The 20761-nt window shown below is 40.6% G+C and overlaps 1 protein-coding gene across 1 annotated transcript in view; it reads left to right on the top strand.

The window, feature by feature from the left end:
* Nucleotides 1-20761, top strand: part of BCHE (butyrylcholinesterase) — an 84861-nt gene that overhangs the window by 11498 nt on the left and 52602 nt on the right. Inside the window, exon 5 of the mRNA XM_056563193.1 lies at nucleotides 1627-3161. Coding sequence (XP_056419168.1) covers nucleotides 1636-3161 — 1526 coding nt within the window. The 5' untranslated portion in view covers nucleotides 1627-1635. The remainder of the gene's footprint in view (nucleotides 1-1626; nucleotides 3162-20761) is intronic.

Raw genomic sequence — 20761 nt, 5'->3', positions numbered from 1 at the left:
AAATTAGATATTGTAATATTTTGTGTCTCTACTTCCCATTTTTAAAAAAATAGAAAAAGGTAGCAGCACACCGTTTTAAGGTAAAATTGCAGGTGGGTGCAACTCAGTGTAGGGTCCAGGTCGCACGGCTCCAAGTAGATACCAGAAAAATAGATCACTGCAGCACTCCAAAGTATGGTGAAAACTGTGAATAGCATTTATTCCATCACAAGTACATAGAGACGTTTCAGCTGCTAGCCAGCAGTGCAAATGAGGCAGTTTAAATATGGTTCAGGAAGTGACATCAACATCAAATATGCAAAGTGGATTAATTTACATAACAACAATAACCAATGTGTACATGTAAAAAATAGATGCGATCAATCATATACAAACACAGTGCTATGCCATCAATGTGTACATACATAATAAATATAGAGCAATAAATACAAAGTCCAGTGAATATGAAACGTGCAGTGAATATGCAGTGAATATGAAACGTGTGCGCACAATCCTGTGTGTTGCCAGCATTCATAATGTCAGTACAGTACTCCACTGCGCATGTGCACATTTACCAGCTGATCCTCTAGCCCTGCATACCTCCGGTAAGCACTCGGCGCGCACTTGTCACGTAGCAACGGTGCCGCCAGGAGTTTGTTTACATGACATGCAGTACCCGCCCAGAGCCTCTGCCCCTGTAAATTTTATAATGTATTCAAGTTTCATATTCACTGCACTTTGTATTTATTGCTCTATATTTATTATGTATGTACACATTGATGGTATAGCACTGTTTGTATACGATTGGTGCTCTGATTGCATCTCTTTTTCACATGTACACATTTGTTGTTGTTATGTAAATTAATCCACTTTGCATATTTGCTGTTGATGTCACTTCCTGAACCATATTTATACTTCCCATTTATGCTAATACAAATTACAAATCTATATATTATAATAATTTTAAAGTAAGTAAATATATCAATAAAGAAAGGCCCTGGACAGTCAACAAATGCCCATTTAACCCTAACAACTTTGTCTATGGTGCAAAATTGATCTTTTTCAACCAGAATTTTCATTGGTGCAGACATATTTTAAAGGGGTACTCCAGCTGAAATTTTTTTTTCAAATCAACTGGTGCCAGAAATTTAAACAGATTTGTAAATTACTTTTATTTAAACATATTAAGCCTTCCAGTACTTATCAGATGCTGTATGCTCCAGAGGAAGTTGACCACATTTGACTACAGTGCTTTCTGCTGCCACTTCTGTCCGTGTCAGGAACTGTCAAGAGTAGGAGCAAATCCCCATGTCAAGCCTATCCTGCTCTGGAACGTTCCTGAAATGGACATAGGTGTCAGAAGAGAGCACTGTGGTCAGACAGAAAAGAAATACACAACTTCCTATGTAGTATACAATAGCTGATAAGTACTGGAAGGATTAAGATGTTTAAACAGAAGTCATTTACAAATCGGTTTAACTTTCTGGCATCAATTGATTTGAAAACATTTGTTTTCCACCGGAGATCCCCTTTAATGGATGCCCTTTAACCAACAGCATGCTATGTATCCAGTGTTCTGCTTTAGATTTAGCTCACATTCTATTTAACCTTACACTTAATTTAACAGATTATTGTTATCTATTTCAGTTATCAGTTATGTGGTACAAGCTGACACAAAGAAAGCATATCTCTGCAATCTGCCTCACAGTCATTTGTGTGTTTTCCTCAACTATCTGTGGTGACGATGATGATGATGATGTTGTTGTGACCAAATCTGGAAAAGTAAGAGGGATAGAAATATTAGTGTTTTCTAAGACAATCACAGCCTTCCTTGGGATACCCTATGCAGAACCACCAATCGGAGCATTGAGATTTAAAAAACCAGAGCCTGTCAAATCTTGGTCTGAAGTATTGAATGCTACAATGTATGGCAATTCCTGTTATCAATATGTAGATCAAACATTCCCTGGCTTTTCTGGGTCTGAAATGTGGAATCCAAATACAAAATTAAGTGAAGACTGTCTTTACATTAACATATGGATACCAAGCCCAAAGCCAAGAAATGCCAGTGTCATGGTTTGGATATATGGAGGTGGTTTCGAGACGGGAACATCTTCTTTAGATATTTATGATGGCAAGTTTTTAGCTCGGAATGAACGTGTTATTGTTGTGTCACTGAACTACAGAGTGGGAGTTTTGGGCTTTTTGGCTTTTCCAGGCAACTCTGAAGCCCCGGGAAATGCTGGTCTCTTTGATCAAAGGTTAGCACTTCAATGGGTTCATGAAAATATTGCAGCATTTGGTGGCAATCCAAAAAGTATAACTATTTTTGGAGAAAGTGCAGGAGGAGCATCTGTCAGTTATCATTTGCTTTCTCCTAAAAGTCATCCATATTTTACAAGGGCCATTATGCAAAGTGGGACCTCAAATGCCCCTTGGGCTTCTCTAAGTAGCACAGAAGCCCAAAATCGAGCTCTGACATTAGCAAATGTATTGAGCTGCTCCTTCAGAAATGAAACAGAAATAATTGCTTGTATCCGGAGTAAGACTCCACAGGAAGTAATTGAAAAATCATTTTCTATTCTAACACATGGGTCATTAATAGAAACTAATTTTCTTCCAACTGTTGATGGCGATTTTCTCATAGATTTACCTGAACATCTTCTGCAACTAGGACAACTAAAAAAAAACACACAGATATTAACAGGAGTCAATAAAGATGAGGGGTCATATTTTTTAGTTTATCAGCTGCCAGGGTTTAGCAAAGACCATGAAAGTTTTATAAATCGAACTCAGTTCCAAGAAAGCGTGAAACTAGCATTTCCGAAAGCCACTGAACTTGCAGTTGACTCTGTGATTTTTCACTACACAAACTGGGAGGATGAACAAAATCCAGTTCTGAATCGTGATGCCATGGATGATATTGTTGGAGATTACAATTTTATATGTCCCCTGCTGGAATTCACAAAGAGGAATTCAGAAGTTGGAAACAAAGCCTATTTGTATTTCTTCAACCACAGATCATCAAAGCTAGCATGGCCGGGTTGGATGGGAGTTGTTCATGGCTATGAAATTGAATTTGTTTTTGGAATTCCAATGTATAGAAGACTCAATTACACAAAAGAGGAAGAAATACTAAGCAGAACTGTTTTGAGGTTTTGGGCAAATTTTGCTAAAACTGGGTAAGTTTTATAAAATTTAAAAATAATGTATTATTATTAGTAATGTTTACCTAATGTAAAGAGTCAATGATGATGATAATTAGTAATATTATTATTTCTACCCTTATTTAATGAGCATTCTATGGACATGTTGCCAACAAATGCAATGTATTTATGAAGCAAAGTCTCCATACTAAGGGGGACATTTATCATTGCATTTAGAGATGTTTTTGTCACGGACCGACCAGGGGACAGGGGGAGTGAGCCCTAAATTGACCGCTCTCCCTGCCTACTTGCTCATCCAACCTAACCGGTGGATCGACAATTGGGCGCCAGTCCCTCCCTGAGCTAAAGTGCAGGGGCCTAATAAAACACATACTAATAAATAGTCGGTCACAAACCAGAAACATAACAGTAACATAGAACTCAATAGTATAAGTTCAGAGGACACAGATCAGTGAGCAGCACAGGGGACACTATGGATCAGCAGTCATGAACAGAGAACACTATAGATCCATGGTCATGAAAAGAGGATACTATAGATCAGTAGTCATGTACAGAGCTCCAAAGATCTGAAATCAAGAACTAATAAAAATAGAGTTCAAAACACTAGACAGGAAAACGGATAAGTCAACAGACTTTAGGAACAGACAGGAATATAGCATAATCCCCCAGAACATCCAGTAGACACAAAGTCCCCATGGACCAAAAACAGGGATCTATCGGTAATCAGAAATATTTGCATTCTCTTTGCAAAACCTCCAATAGACACAAAGTCCCCATGGACAGGTAATAGGAATGCCTAGATACACAGGATATATTTATAGAACATTGTTCACACTGAACACAAGACAGGAATAATTGAACTCCCTTCAGAACACTTCCAGTAGACACGAAGTCCCCATGGACAGGTAATAGGGATGCCTAGATACACAGAATATATTTATAGAACACTGTTCCCACCGAACACAAGACAGGAATAGCAATCCCTCCGAACACCTCCAGTAGACATGGAGTCCCCATGGGGCGGTAACAGGAATCTAACATAGGAGATTGTTCACACTGGACACACAAACCGGACACTCCACTCCACTAAAGGAGTAGCCATAATAATAAATCCAAATAGACTACTGGCCAGCAGCACACTCACCAGTGTGGACAGGATGCTGGCCCAGTAGGAAAACAGAAATATAAACACAGAACATCATATAAACGGATACAAGTGAAAACACAGTGTGAACAGACACATAGCAAAAAGAACATACCAATCCTAAAACTGACTAAACTGACACAGCATAAAATCTACTAAGAGCATGCCACATAACATAGGCTAAAACTAGAAAAAAGAAAGTGCATGCTAAAACAGAGATAGTAGATTAAAAGCTCAAACAAAGAGTGTTTCACCAAGAGCTCCATGCAGCATGTCCAGCATCTTAGCAAGTCAGGATATAATGAAGTCAATCACCAGCCTAGAGGCTAGACTGGGCTGACTTTATATAGACACACCCAAGGAGCGATTGGCTAACAGATGCTGAGAGTGAAAAAACCAGAGACATTAACTATTCCTTGACTAGAGAACATAAAACTGTTCACACACAGCAAATCCAATAGCTGTGTGTGAACACAGATCAGAACAGACATGACAGTTTTGTTGTCTATATTTGGGGCTGTTTAGGTGCAGTGTTTTTTTGTGTGACTTCTTTGCAACTTTTCAAATAGATATTCTTTACAATGTTGACTTGCAGTACACCATGTATCCTTTTCACTATGCAGTAGTCATGTATTTCACTTATGTGTAAAGTCGCAATTTTTGTGCAGACACTTCCAAAAAGTCACAATATTACACCATGCGGTCAGTCGTGAGCCATACCTCCATCCTCCGTCAGGCAAAACAGCATCCCGCCTCCTCCCTCGGACCAATCGCTGTCAGTCATCAGCCGCAACTATGTCCTCTGTCAGGCAAAACAGCATCCCGCCTCCTCCCTCGGACCAATTGGCGTCAGTCAGTTCTGAGTTTTAGTATGTTTGAGTAGTTTGTAGTTTATAGTTTGTAAATATATATATATATATATATATATATATATATATATATATATAGCTCTAGCAAGAGCAGGAAAGAGCAGCACACCAAAGTAATCAAACCAAGGTTGTGGGTGCAAGCAGACTCAGGGACCCCGGTCCTGGGTCCAACAATGTAGGTATGAGAAAGGCAACTGCAACACACCAGCATATTCAAATAAGAGGTAGCTTTATTCCAGAAATGCAAAGCTGTGGTAAAAGTTTATATAGTTTATATGTATAATTTATAAATTCTTTGTAGTGTAATGTACTTGTACTTATCATCTCGGCAAATCATACAAAGTTTTTTAAATTTTTTAATTTTTTCCCGTCCTTGTACTGTTTTATCTGTATTTCCTTAAAGGGGTTATCCATAAATAGAAAAACAGAGTTACTTTCTTTCAAAAACCACTTCCTGTCTGTCTCCAGGTGTGGTTCTGCAGCTCAGTTGAATTGAAGTGAATGGACCCAAGTTGTAAAACCACACCCAACTTGGAGACAGACGGGGTGCTGTTTTTGAAATAAATTAGCTGTGTTTTTCTATGCATGGATAACCCTTTAAGATAACTGTAAGTCCTCATGCACAAACAGAGCAGTGGTCAAGGAGTTCAGTACTATGGAGCTGTTGGCATTCTGGGTGCCATTGTATGGTGTTGCTATAAAGTAACAACTTATAGAAAAGAGAAAAATTTTAACCTCTTAAGGACCAAGAACGTATGGGTACGTCCTTGGTCCCGCCTCCGTGATATAACGCGGGGTCCCACGGTGACCCCCCATCATATCACGGCGGGCCCGGCGTCATAGTGAAGCCGGGACCCGCCTCTAATAGCGCGCGGCACTGATCGCGGTGTCGCACACTTTTAACCCTTTAGCCGCACGCTCAAAGCTGAGCCACGCAGCTGAAAGTGAAAGTAAAATGTGCCGCTTAGCTCAGGGAGCTCTTCGGGATCGCCGCGGTGAAATCGCGGTATCCCAAACAGCTGTCCTACAGGAGGAAGGTCTCTTACCTTCCTTCCTGCAGTCCGATCACCGATTGAATGCTTCAAGCCTGAGATCCAGGCTTGAGCAATCAATCGCCGAAAAGAAAAGTGTCAAAAAATCATTAACCCTTTGAATTATCCCTTCCCCTAATAAAAGTTTGAATCACCCGGCATTTCCAATAATAAAAATAAAAACATTGTAAATTTAAACAAAAATAAACATATGTGGTATCGCCGCGTGTGGAAATGTCCGATTTAAAAAAATATATACTGCTAATTAAACCGCATGGTCAATGGCGTATGCGCAAAAAAATTCCAAAGTCCAAAATAGCGTATTTTTGGTCACTTTATATATCATGAAAAGATGAATAAAAAGCGATCAAAAAGTCCGATTAATGCAAAAATGGTATCGACAAAAACTTCAGATCACGGCGCAAAAAAATGAACCCTCATAGCGCCCTGAACATGGAAAAATAAAAAAGTTATATGGGTCAGAAGATGACAATTTTAAACGTATACATTTTCCTGCAGTTTTGATTTTTTTCTGAAGCAATACAAAATCAAACCTATACAAGTAGGGTATCATTTTAACCGTATGGACCTAGAGAATAAAGATAAGGTGTAATTTTTACCGAAAAATGTACTACGTAGAAACGGAAGCCCCCAAAAGTTATAAAATGGCTGTATCTTTTCAATTTTGTCGCACAATGATTTTTTTTCCCGTTTCGCCATTTTTGGGTAAAATGACTGATATCACTACAAAGTAGAATTAGTGGCACAAAAAATAAGCCATGATACAGATTTTTAGGTGCAAAATTTTAAGAGTTATGATTTTTTTAAAGGTAAGGAGGAAAGAGCAAAAACCGAAAAAACGCCCGGTCCTTAAGGGGTTAAATGTATAACAATATTATTATTTTTTTTCAAAATAAACATTTTCTTCCTTGTTTTATTGTGATAAAATATTGTCTAGTTTTTGATCTTTATTATTGGCTCACCAGTTTTAGGTACATAAATGCTCAAGAGATAGTTCAGATGTTGTGTGCATATGCTAAAGTTACAGGAGATCTGGAAAGTGACATTTGAAAACACTCAGACAGTTTAGAAGCCTCCCAGGACTTTATAAACAAGGATAATATCAACAAGATAATTGTATTAGTTTAGCACAACATGAGATTTTTGTATTCTTGAACTGTAAAAATATTGGTCACAGAAAGAGCTGGAAAACATTCATGCTACATTATTGTAGCTGACATTTCTTGCATTTGAGATTCATAATAATAATAAAATAATAATAATAATCTTTATTTATATAGTGCCAATTAGAGATGAGCGAACTTACAGTAAATTCGATTTGTCACGAACTTCTAGGCTCGGCAGTTGATGACTTCTCTAGCATAAATTAGTTCAGCTTTCAGGTGCTCCCGTGCGCTGGAAAAGGTGGATACAGTCCTAGGAGACTCTTTCCTAGGACTGTATCCACCTTTTCCAGCCCACCGGAGCACCGGAAAGCTGAACTAATTTATGCAGGAAAAGTCATCAACCGCCGAGCCGAGAAGTTCGTGACGAATCGAATTTACTGTAAGTTCGCTCATCTCTAGTGCCAATATATTCTGCAGCACTTAACAATTCAGAGGGTACATGTGCATATGAAATAAAATACAATAGAGTAAAAATCAATTCAACAATTCAAGAGTTACAAGAGGATGTAGGGGGTACAACAAGAGGTAAAAGTGCCTGCTTGTAGTTTATAGGCATGCATAAAGCTATGGATGTTGGGAAATATTTTGACTGGGATAATGCTTTCCAGAAAAATACAGCTAAGCAAAGATACATTTTGGAGAAAATAAATAGTAATGAATTATAGTAACCAAGAAAAGAATGAATTAGGGTAGGTTCACATATGCCATATTTTGCTATGTATTTGCAGCTGCATATTTTCCCACTGATTAAGGTCAATGGGTAGCAAAATCAGCTGCATATTTTGTAACCCATTGACTTAAATGGGTAGGAAAATATGCAGCAGCATATACATAGCAAAATATGGCATGTGTGACTGTAACCTTAAAGCAACAATTTGACGGAATTGTTATTGATTAGACACTCTAACTGCTGTCATACTCTGCACATAGAAATCTACACTAACTACCAGTTACTAGAGGTGAGCAAACTTTTAAAAAATTTGATTTGGCCGATACGCAAAATTTTCCGAAAACATTTGGTTCGGTCCGAATTTATTTGTGGCAAATCTGTATTAAAAATGGCTATTTCTGGCCTACAGAGAGCCTCAATAGGGGTGTGGAACCCTTTGTATTGCTGAAACACACATAAGGTGTGTGCTTGGTTAGTGAAATAATACTGTTATTCAGTATGACATGCTGACATTGCTATTAGAATCCTTGTCGCAGAGCGGCACAATGATAGAGCTTGGAGGTGTCATCAGTATGAGGAGACCATATAGTGGCTTAATGATACAGCGTGGAGGTGGCAGCAGCAAGAGCAGACCACATAGTAGCTGAATGACACAGCCTGGATTTGGAGGCAGCATGAGGAGACCATATAGTAGCTGAAAGACACAGCCTGGAGTTGGCATCAGCTTGAGGAGACCATATAGTGGCTGAATGACACAGCCTGAAGTTGGCGGCAGCATGAGAAGACCATATAGTGGCGGAATGACACAGCCTGGCGTTGGCGGAAGTATGAGGAGACCATATAGTGGCTGTTTGACACAGCCTGGAGGTGGCGGCAGCATGAAGAGATCATATAGTGGCTGAATGATACGGCGTGGATGTGGCAGCAGCAAGAGCAGACCATATAGTGGTTGAATGACAAAGCCTGGAGTTGGCAGCATCATGAGGAGACCATATAGTGACTGAATGACACAGCCTGGAGTTGGCGGTAGCATGAGGAGACCATATAGTGGCTGAATGACACAGCCTGGAGTTGGCAGAAGCATGAGGAGACCATATAGTGGCTGATTGAAAGGCTGGAGTTGGTGTCAGCATGAGGAGACAATATAGTTGCAGATTGAGACAGCCTGGAGGTGGCAGCAGCATGAGGAGAACACATGGAGGCAGAATGAGACAGCCTGGAGGCATCAGCAGCAAAAGGAGTCCTGAAAGTGTTCCGGTGACATTGTGGGGCGGTGGGTGGTAATACCAGTACCCGGTGACGAAGGTGGGTGAAAAAAGGAGAACTTGGCATCAATTGTGTGGCATCAGGTTAGTGGCAGGATAAAATTAGTAGCTGAGGCAGGTAGGCAGAAGAAAATGGTCTCTTTTCTAAAAGTGTTAGTGTGCACATGTAAGTATTGTGGATATGCATTACATAAAACTTAACGTTTAATAATATTCTTAGGACAAAATATATGTACCCAAATTTGTTTTTTTAAATCAAAGAAAAGGAATGGTGCGCAAAAAACACCATGTGCCACTTACACCACCAAGTATTGATGTGATGCAAAGACCTCTAAAAGGTGGAAAGGAACAACATATGGTTCATTGTAACCAGTGGGGGTAAAAACTTCCTCTATAAGGCCCTACTCTTTCATTATTAATTCCCTTCTTGGCAAGTGTTTCTCGCCCTAACATGGGCGGGGTCACACAGGAACCTCTCCCTATTTCTACCTGCAAACACTGCCATTTCCCACGGTTTTTAGGAGGAAATAGGGAGAGGTTACTGTATGGGAACACCCTTTTTAAGACAAATAACACTTTCCTCGAAAAGGTGAAAGGGAACAACGCATTGTCCATTGTAGCAGGTGGGGGTAAAATATTATCCTGTAAGTCCCTACTCTTGTCCAATTAATTCCCTTCTTGGCATGTGTTACTTGCCCTAAAACGGGCCACCCCACACAGAAAACTCTCAATATTTCCTCCTAAAACCCTAAGAAATGGCAGTGTTTGTAGGTGGAAATAGGGAGAAGTTCCTGTGTGGGGCTGCCCTTTTTAGGGCAAGTAACACTTGCCAAGAAGGCAATTAATAATGCTAGAGTTGGGCCTTACAGGGGAAGTTTTTATCCCCACTGGTTACAATGAACCATGCGTTGTTCACTTCCGCCATTTAGAGGTCTTTGCATCACATCAATACTGGGTGGTGTAGGTGGCACATGGTGCTTTTTGCACATCTTTCTTTTTGTTTGATTTAAAAAACAAATGTTGGGTACAAATATTTTATCCTAAAAAAAGTTAAGTTTTAGCTAATGCATATTCTCAATATGTACTTGTGGTCTGATGCGGAGGAATGTCTGTAACTGGGGAGCAGCACCTTAAATATGCTTGCACTATCCATATTTGTGAAGTGTTGGTGTGGCACCATGGTCATTCTGATGCATTATGCACAGGTGGGTGGAAATCCTGGCTGATCCATGCCTGATTCATCTTCATCAAGGCCATTTTTTGTGGACAGACGAGTTCTCCATGGGGTTACTATGGCCCCCACCGCACTAAACACCCCCTCTGATGGCACACTACTGGCCGGACAGGAGAGCTTTTCCAGGGCAAACTCTGCTAGTTGCAGCCACAAATCAAGTTTGGCTGCCCAGAAGTCAAGTGGATCTTCAAGGTGTGTTGGCATGGTCATGTCAAGGAATGCCACCACCTGCTGGTTAAGGTCCTGCCCAAGGTCTACCTGCTGCTGATGTGTTGCTTCACTATGCGGGTGAAGAAAGCGAGAAATCAGTGACTGTAGACTCAGGCTGCTGCTGATGGAGCTGGTACTGATCCTGCCACCCCTCCCCAGCAGCCACGGCAGTGGAAGGAGAGTGCAGAGGGACCCCTGAATCAGACCTGCGAGAGGATGGAAGATGGCGCAGATAGGCATCGGCCAACTGACTACGTAGGATGTCTCTGTAGTAGGTCAGTTTGTCCTCCTTCTCACTGGGTGTAAAAAAGGCCCCTATTTTGTGCCGGTAGCGAGGGTCCAATAAGGTGGAGAGCCAGAAGTCATCCCGCTGTCGAATGGTGAAAATTCCGCGGTCACTATGCAAGCTAGTGAGCATGCATCGTGCTATTTGTGCAAGTGACTTGGAGGGACTTCCTGCCTCCATCTCCAAAGCCTACGGCCATGGTGTGTCTGGGTCCTCTGTCTCACCTTCCCCATAACCCTCTAGCTCCTCTAGCTGCTCCTACTCAGATTGAGATGACCAGAAAAAATTCCCATCTCGCAAAACCTAAACTGTGCTCCAGTGTACCTCTCCCCCTTCTCCTCCAGTTCAGCCCCCATAGGGCTCATGTGGCCGTGACATGTAGGCACCACGTCTCCAGTGCCCTGACCAGCCATCACTTCCAAACTATTTTTTAGTAAATGAAGCAGTGGAATGGCGTTGTTCATCCTGTAATCCTCACGACTGACTAATACTGTGGCTTCCTCAAAGGGCCTGAGCAAACGACAGGTGTCAGGTATTAGCTGCCACTGGTTGATATTGAAGTTACACAGGGGAGTGAATCGGTGATGGCTTCACTCTGTTTGTATTGGTCCAACATAGGGAGGGTTGAATTCCAACATGTGGAAACTGCACAAATCAGACTATGTTGGGGGATACCGTTCTGATGCTGCAGCTCAAGGAGTGTATGCTTTGTGCGAGTGGCTGAAGTGCATACAAAGTTTCCTTCCCATTGTTAGGATGTCTTTCCGATCGGGGGAACACTTCAGGAACCGCTTGACAACCAGATTGAAGACATGTGCCATGCAGGGCGCATGTCTCAGGCTTCCTTGACGAAGCACAGACAAGATGTTCTTCCCGTTGCCGGTCACCATGGTTCCCATTTACAGTTTTTGTGGAGTAAACCATGATTCGATTTCTTGATGAATAACTTTTAGCAGTTCCTCCCCTGTGTGACTCCGCTCGCCAAGGCAAACCATGTGACACCGATGGTAACACAAATGGTATGCTGGAGGGGCACTGAGAATTGGAATACACGATGGAGGAGGAGGAGGCGGAGTCGCACACTGTTACAGGACCAATGGCCTGAGAGCGTGGAGGCAGTTGTGGCTGTGCAGGAACCACATTTACCCAGTGGGCCGTAAAGGACATGTATTGTCCCTGACCGTAGTTACAGCTCCAGATGTCAATGCTGAAGTGCACTTTGGTACACCGACAGTCTCAAGGACTGAACCACCTTCTGTTCCACAAAACTGTACAGGGCTGGTACGGCATTCTTTGCAAAGAAATGACAGCTTGGGACTCTCCACCTCGGCTCGGCACAAGCCATCAGTTCTCTGAAAGGTGCAGAGTCCACCACTTGAAAAGGGAGGAACTGCAGCACCAGCAACTTGGACAGGAGCACATTCAGCTTCCACGTCGTTGGTTAAGTCGGCACATACTGTTGTCTCTTGGATATGGCTTCGCTGATGGATTGCTGACAGAATGACTGACTCGAAGTAGGAGGAGCAGGAGCGACAAAAGATTGGTACGACACACAGCTCCCTTTGGCAGAGGTGGTGGAGCCTTAGCTGGCTTAAACAGGGAGCGGCGTGCCACTGGGAGATCAGCAGGCTGGAAAAGCTCATCAGAGCCATGGTTCTCCCAGGCCGCTTTATAATGACACTGCACATGTTGACGCAGGGCCTGTGGAGTCAACATTGGGACCCTGGCCATGCTGGACCTAATGCCAACACATCTTGCATGTGGCCAAGTTAACATCCTCCTGATGCTTGATGAAAAACTGCCACACTGCCGAGTAGCTGATTTTCCCTCCAACAGTCCGCACTGATTGACTGCTACTGCCGCCCACTCCAGGAACCCCTCTTCCATTACCTCCCGGGAAGGTAGGTTGTCGCGTATCTGGTGGTCTACCTTGGGCACGTTTGGTCACAGACTTTCTGTTTCTGCCACCATGCTGACTTCCAACCATGCTACCAACTTGCTGGCTCAGCTGCTGCCTCACGGGCAACCTGCAACCCTCTTCTCCTGATGATGATGAAGCCCCTTCTACACCCGGCTCCCAAATGCGATCTGCTTCATCATCATCGAGTTGTCTGCACATCACTGATGTCCTCCTTAGGTTCCTCAACAGTGTCTTCTGTGCAAAGTTGTATGCAGAATTATATAAATGTAACAGTGTAAAATGTAGCAATGCAACTGTATAGACTTTAACAACTGTATCATCCTAAACCTGTAGAACGAAAAAATAAAGGTATTGCCCTTTGAGGGTATCAGCATCCGTCCTGTAAAGAAAGTGAAAAGACAATATATGCACTGTCACAGAGAAGTATCTGATAGTTCTGTGCGGGGGATGGTAACCGCCTATTGCGGGATATAGAAAATGGAAGCCCAGCTGGTGAAAACCTGCTGTGGCAATGTAATTCCTGTAAGGAGAAGACACAGGCACTTGCATGCCACTCACTCCTAGCTGGACCCGGTACCGATGATTGTCCTGCTCTAGCTAAGAACGGCTCCGTGGAGCACCCCTTCAATAAAGTTTGAAAACAGAGCAAAGGTGGGAAAAGATTAGATCAAATGTGCTGCAAAGCTACAAAAGACCTAGGGAGGTGGTTAAAGATAATAAATAAAAGGCAGATTACAGGGAAAATAAGAAGAGTCTAAGGAGAATAATCTAAAGAGGGGTTGATGGGATTTACACCACTAAAGATGTTTTCTCTTGTTCTTTTGAAAAATATGCTGTGTATAGGGGATACAGTATCTGTCTGTCTTGGCCTTATGCACACAGCATTTTGGCCAGTTATATAGTATACAATATGAAACGGTATAGCACATTGTTTTTAAGCTTGCACAGGAACTGCACTTCTACAGGAAAATTTGGCCTGATATATCCCATCTGATGGAACATTCATGCCCTGGCAAAGAGTGTGAAATCACATCATTTAGAGAATGTTTGCCCAGCTTTTTTTTTTTATTTTGTGGTATAAACATAAATAACCAATCTGTACCTGTGTGTGATGGTTTTCTCACAATTCTTATGTGATTTTCACCCCAATATTTATTTTTAACAGCATACAAAATGACAGGTTGCAATGCGGCCAAGATCTCACTAGTCAGCTGATGACAGGGAGCCTGTCTGCTTCAATGGGTGGCGCGATCACTTGGTGGGAGAGATCAATCTGCAATTAATGCAACAGCTGTAGGCACCCTGATTGAAAACCACAGGTTTTTTTGAATGGATGCAGCTCATTAATGTTTCAATGGGTGGGGTGGCTGATATGTGGGAGGGAGGAAAATGGAATTATGGGATTTGTAGGCAAAAAAGTTAAACTGAAACAGAAAATACCAGTTCACAAAAACAAGAGTTTAAAAAAAAAAAAAAAAACTTTCAGATATAGCCTTACAGGGATGTTTATTCTCTTGTATTCCTGGTGAAAATGAAAACTTTTAGGCTATAACTTCATGTAATTTTTGATATTCATGGCCCAATGCTAATAAAATTTATGAAATACTTATGGGGTCAAAATGCTTGTCAGCTGCAATTCACATTCCAAGCTATCTATTAGGGCAAAGAGACATATGGTACCTTTCATATATGTGTCTGTGTTTCCATAGCACAACAAAATGATTTTACCTCTGGTGTCAAATAGGTGTTCCCAGGACCCTGAACTGTTGAGGGCTGGAACACCCCCTCGCTTCCCATTCCATCCCTGTTCTGGCTTCATTGATTCCAATTTATGCGCTGCATTTCCAAATCTTATTCCTGCCCTGTATACACTATTTGAATGCAGGCATGAGATTTGGAAACAGGGCTTGGCTTCCAGATGACCATTGTTGGAACAGGTAGAAGGAGAAGCAAGAAGGCATTTCAGCCCTCAGTACTACAAGGGCTTGGTAATGCATGTTTTACACTTGGTACCAAAGATTAAAAGCATTTTTCCAGGTTAGGGAACCACAGGTTAATAAATGAAAGGTACCAAATGTCTCCTTGCCCTAACAGTTTGGAATGTGAATTAGAGCTGACAGGCTCCCTTTAAACCTAACCCATCTATGATGAAGCAAGAATTTTTTTTCCCCATAAAATACATAATAATCATCTTAGCCTGGAGCTAGACATTTTATTAATAATAATAATAATAATCATAATAATAATCGTAATAATATTGAGAGATGAGTGAAGTTACAGTACTTTGATTCTGCACGAGCCTCGCGGCTCGGCGGTTGCTGACTTTAGCCTACATGAATTAGTTCAGCTTTCAGGTGCTCCGGTGGGCTGGAACTCCAACCCTAATAAATCTTAACCCCTATACAAAGGATAGGGATAAGATGTATAATCGTGGGGGTCCCACCACTGGGTGCATAATGACAGATTGCAGGGGTCCCCACTGGCGGGACCCCCGCGATCATACATCTTATCCCCTATCCTTTGGATAGGGGATAAGATGTATTAGGGCCAGAGTACCCCTTTAATAAGTTTCTTCTGATTGAAAATGATTCTTCTAAACAAAACTGTTTTCAAAATTTTTGAAATGCTAAATATCCTCAAACACTAGCGTAAAATGCTTTACCAGGATAATAGCAACCATTTATTAAATATTGGTTTTAGCGATAATGCTATAAAAACATTCTTCTGAATGCAGCTTCTGAAATTAGCTCAGATGCTTCTACATTCCGGATAGAGAGAATTGAATTGACTTGACAGCTTGCATTTCTGAGTAACAGTTTACCAATAAAGGCCTCATCTCAATCCAATTAGCAGCTAATTTTCTCTCAATGCATTACATTTTCCCCCTCTGGGTAATGCAATCTAAAGTTTCTATGAAAACATAACAGATAATCCTCATATTTCTGTATATTTCTACCTTATTTAAATGATTTCAAACAGTCATATTGTAGATACATTTTATAACTGTTATTACAGCTGCAATTATTGTTCACATATAATTTATAAATGGTTGGTTGAAATAGCCAGGGTCAACCATTTTGGCCGACTTTGATCTAATATGTATGGCCAGCTTTAAAGGGGTTATCCAGGAAAAAACTTTTTTTTATATATCAACTGGCTCCAGAAAGTAAAACAGATTTGTAAATTACTTCTATTAAAAAATCTTAATCCTTTCAGTACTTATTAGCTTCTGAAGTTAAGGTTGTTCTTTTCTGTCTAAGTGCTCTCTGATGACACGTGTCTCGGGAACCGCCCAGTTTTGAAGCAAATCCCCATAGCAAACCTCTTCTAAACTGGGCGTTTTCCGAGACACGTGTCATCAGAGAGCACTTAGAAAGAAAAGAACAACCTTAACTTCAGAAGCTCATAAGTACTGAAAGGATTAAGATTTCTTAATAGAAGTAATTTACAAATCTGTTTAACTTTCTGGAGCCAGTTGATATATAAAAAAAAGTTTTTTCCTGGAATACCCCTTTAAAGACTAGCAGAGGATTCTCCCTGCTTGAAAATAAAACAATGTGGCTTTATAGTCACAGTTACAGTTTTCTCCATCAGTGTTCAGCTTCCTGTCATAACCAGGACTCCAGTTCTAGCCTAAAGGGATGAGTAACCTACTTGTAGGTTAATACTTTAGGTATGAAAGAATATCCCTATATTGCTCTATACCACCTGGATTTTTAAAAGGCACCCCTTCTGGACCCCAGATCACCAGGGATGCAAATGTAAGTTAACCTTTTCCCTGCCCTAGAGTCATATAAAACCTGTGTATCTCTATAATACCTTAAATTGGACATTTTCCTAGTTTTAATGATATATAGGATATATAGATTTTATTAACGACAGGAGGCAAACAATATTTGCATTATCTTTCTTTACTGAACTCACATAGCAACGAAACAGTTAATGAAAGTTTGTAGTGAAGAAAACTTAGGTGTAACCAAGCATGACAGGTAATCACAGGTGCACTAATCATACTCTTAGTACAGGTAATAAATAGCCAGGCAGGTTAAGTCCCACCCTCTTTCTGAGATGCGACAAAGTAATAAACAATTAAAATAAACCATAGTCCAGAATTCCGGGAAGAAACAAACAGACTATAAAACTGAAGACTCTTAGATGAAAACGAAGATCTTGAACTTTTCATTTGTGTCCTGACCTAACCCTGGGCGAGAGTGTCGCTTAGGCAGGGTTTCATGGTCGTCATTTGCACAGAAATGTCTTTTATGTGTGCGTTTCCCCTGAGATTTGAAACCTTTAGCTAAACCGGTTGTGGACTCCTCTGCAGACCAAAATATGTCTGAAGGAGTAGAGGGTTTATTAAAACTGGGGTTATTGTGTGACAAAGCCGATAACACAGATTCTGATATGGTCTCACGTATAGAGGAGATAGCTGATTTTATAGCTAATTGTATTGTATGGTCTACCATATTTTTAACGGCAGTTGGGTCTGACATATCAATATCGCCAGAGGTAGAGGAATGTTCCTCTTTAGAGGTTTTATTTCAGAGGACATTGAAATAATAAGTTACTATGGTAAGTATACCGATAGAAATTATAGGGCAGTAATAAATTATGGCCTCAGAAATATAAGTATGACTGGAAAATAGTTATAATTAATAGCTATCTGCCGGTCGATAACTTTCCTGAGTGAAATAAATCTTTTGGTAAAGTCTGACAGGAGCTGAGAAGCGCTGCGGAGCTGTGACAGGGTCGCAGCGGGAGAGCTGACAGGCAGACTTGAGCTGTTACAGAGATATTCAGTGAGAAGTGAGATCTCGCGATAAACGGGAGTTGAGCTGTGAGGAGAAATTGAGCTGTGCGGGAGAGCGCGCTGGAGTGAAAGAGAAATGTTTACAAGGCATATATCATTGACACAAGGGAATATATGATGTAAAGAATAAGGATAAGATGGAACAAAGATTACCAGGAGGAGGAGGGGGGGAGGGGGGTGGTTGGTGCGGGCGACGGTCTAAGTGTGTATAGTGTAATGAGTAACGTAATGTACCAGCGTATATGTGTGAACAATGTATAATTCTGCAATTCTGGTAACAATATTATATTATATTTAAACAATATATTACTGCAATATAACACTTGAGAGAGAAGACAATATGGTACTTATCTCTTGAGTGAGCAGCGAAGAAAGAGGGTGGGACTTAACCTGCCTGGCTATTTATTACCTGTACTAAGAATATGATTAGTGCACCTGTGATTACCTGTCATGCTTGGTTACACCTAAGTTTTCTTCTCTACAAACTTTCATTAACTGTTTCGCTGCTATGTGAGTTCAGTAAAGAAAGATAATGCAAATATTGGGAGCCTCCTGTCGGACATAAAATCATTGCATGGTTGTCTTAGTCATAGATAATTTACCGTTTACCTCTTCAATACCTTATACCACCATAGATGTAAACATTTCACTGCACTAGAATACAAAGGATGGTGTAAATTAACCCATTATCTGTTCCTGATCCATATAAGAATGTTTACTACTCTAGCTAAATATTCAGCATGCCAAAGCAATATTTCTTTCTTGTCATTCTGAGTGCTCCCGATTAGGAAGAAGCAATGGTCAGTCCCCTACATGCACTGATTAGTAGCTGCAAAGGTTTAGAGAGAACATTATTATGACCTCTGGAGTGATCAGTACTGATTAGTTCTGTATATAATATACATATCCTATTGTCTGGATTATACATTACAATGAAAATTCATTTAGCCCCTTGAGCCCTTTCACATAGACCTCCTCTATGTTACAACAACACATTCATGTTTGCCTATAGTAAATAAATTCTCTGAGACCTTGTAACCAAGTTTGTTTCCACAGAGATTAACAGAGATTGCATTATGTTAATCCTACAATTTGACTACCAATTGTTGTTATGTAGCTCTACCCTACCCTAAGGCCCCATAAAACAGTGTATATGGAAAATAATATGCCGACATGCATCAAATACTTGACACTAATTTAGCCACAGGTATACATCTCAATAAGAATATCAAAATAATACAATATGAAAGGGGCCTTAGAGACAGAAGATTAGTTGTAGAGACAAACACGCAGCTTAAAATAACCTTAACTTCTAATAAAGTGTATATATATATATATATATATATATATATATATATATATATATATATATGGGCCTAGCACTATCTTAGAGCTAGTAATAAGTATTACAAAAAGAAAAAGAAAAATACTTAAATATTTATTTAAAATTATTATTTAAGATATATAATATGTAAACTTGGAAAAAAGAAAGGAATACAAATATTGATATTTTCTTTTCGGTGAATGACATTTTACAGTACAGCTGATTTTAACACAAAAATATGTAAATATTTTTATGCTGCTAGTGATCTATTTATATCTTATCTTCGCTGACTGCAGCATCAATCTTACTTTATAAGGAGTGGATCAAAGCGTCTCACAGAAATTAATGAAGAAAAAAAAAAGGAATATGGCTACTGCCCAAGTGGGTTTCTGTCCAACAAACCACAAAGTAACTTGCGCCATGTCTACTGCCTGAAAAGTAATGTTATGTTTTCTCCTATCCTTTGTTGCCAATACACTAATCAGCTGTAGGAAAACTGATAGAATCCAGCATGATGACAGGAGGCTGGAAACTTTAGCAGTGCAATAAAGCATCTTGACTTTTTTCTTTCCTCAGTCACACATTTCCAATATACTATTATCACTGCTAGTGGAAGACAAAAATGCTTCCATACACGTTCAATAAAGCAGCACGGCCTGATAACTGCAGGGAAATAACAAGTGAGAGTGTTACTCTAATATTTTAAAATAAATACACAACTGTCACTATTGTTGGCCATTTCTCACCCTCAGACACTAAACAGTGTGTGCATGGTCACTTGCTGGCCTTTAAGCTAATTCAGTCTAAAGTGAAAACATTACAGCACACTTTTCCTGGCTATATGTATGCAAAAAAAAAAAAACACTCCTATGTTAGTATGTATTAAAGTATTGTGAAGGCCCTCACCTTGGCAACAGAAGCCTGAGATGATTGCTAATATTGCTCACACATTTACATGAATCTCCACCAGAACACGAGCCCACTCCTTGATATTCACCATGCACAGACCCTATATCATATTCACAGTCCGGTCCAAGCACATGGCAGCCATGGAGCTTCATAAGTGGACCCAGCCTGTGCTCATAGCCTCAACAAGTAAAAATCCCACCCGGCTCCCTGATGTGAAATTCCCATTGGGCATTCCGGTCCGAGCACATGGCATCCTTAGTGCTTCGCCAGTGTATCCAGACTGCGTTTGTAGCCTCAACAAGCAAAAATCCTTACTTTGGAAATTTCCCAGCATCATTCTGAGACTGAACTCTGCAAACCGATATGGCAGCGAATGCCGCAATGATGTCACGGGTGACTGAAGACCCACAGCGTTTAAAGGGGTACTCCGGTGGTTAAGATTTTTGGCTATATTGCATCTTCTTTTAATGTTCATGTTTTTTGCAATTGACATGTATTATATGTTTGTGTAGCATGTGTCTTTTTGTCTTACCTGTTTGTGGGCCAGGAAGTTCTGTAGTTCTGTGTTGGATCTCTGACTGTTGTCCACAGGTTAGGATTAGGCTGTGTACAACATGTCATGGCTTTTTTTTTCTCTGTTCTTTCAGAACTGCATGACAGAGATAGGCCATGCCCCCTCATCTCCCCCTCCTGGAGGACGCAGGTGTGCATGAGAGAAAGAAGAAAGAGCAGGGGGTGAGAGAGGACGTTCACAG

This window comes from Hyla sarda, chromosome 3, assembly GCF_029499605.1.
Source record: "Hyla sarda isolate aHylSar1 chromosome 3, aHylSar1.hap1, whole genome shotgun sequence".
Taxonomy (NCBI): Eukaryota; Metazoa; Chordata; class Amphibia; order Anura; family Hylidae; genus Hyla; species Hyla sarda.
This window is presented reverse-complemented; position numbering and strand designations above follow the sequence as displayed.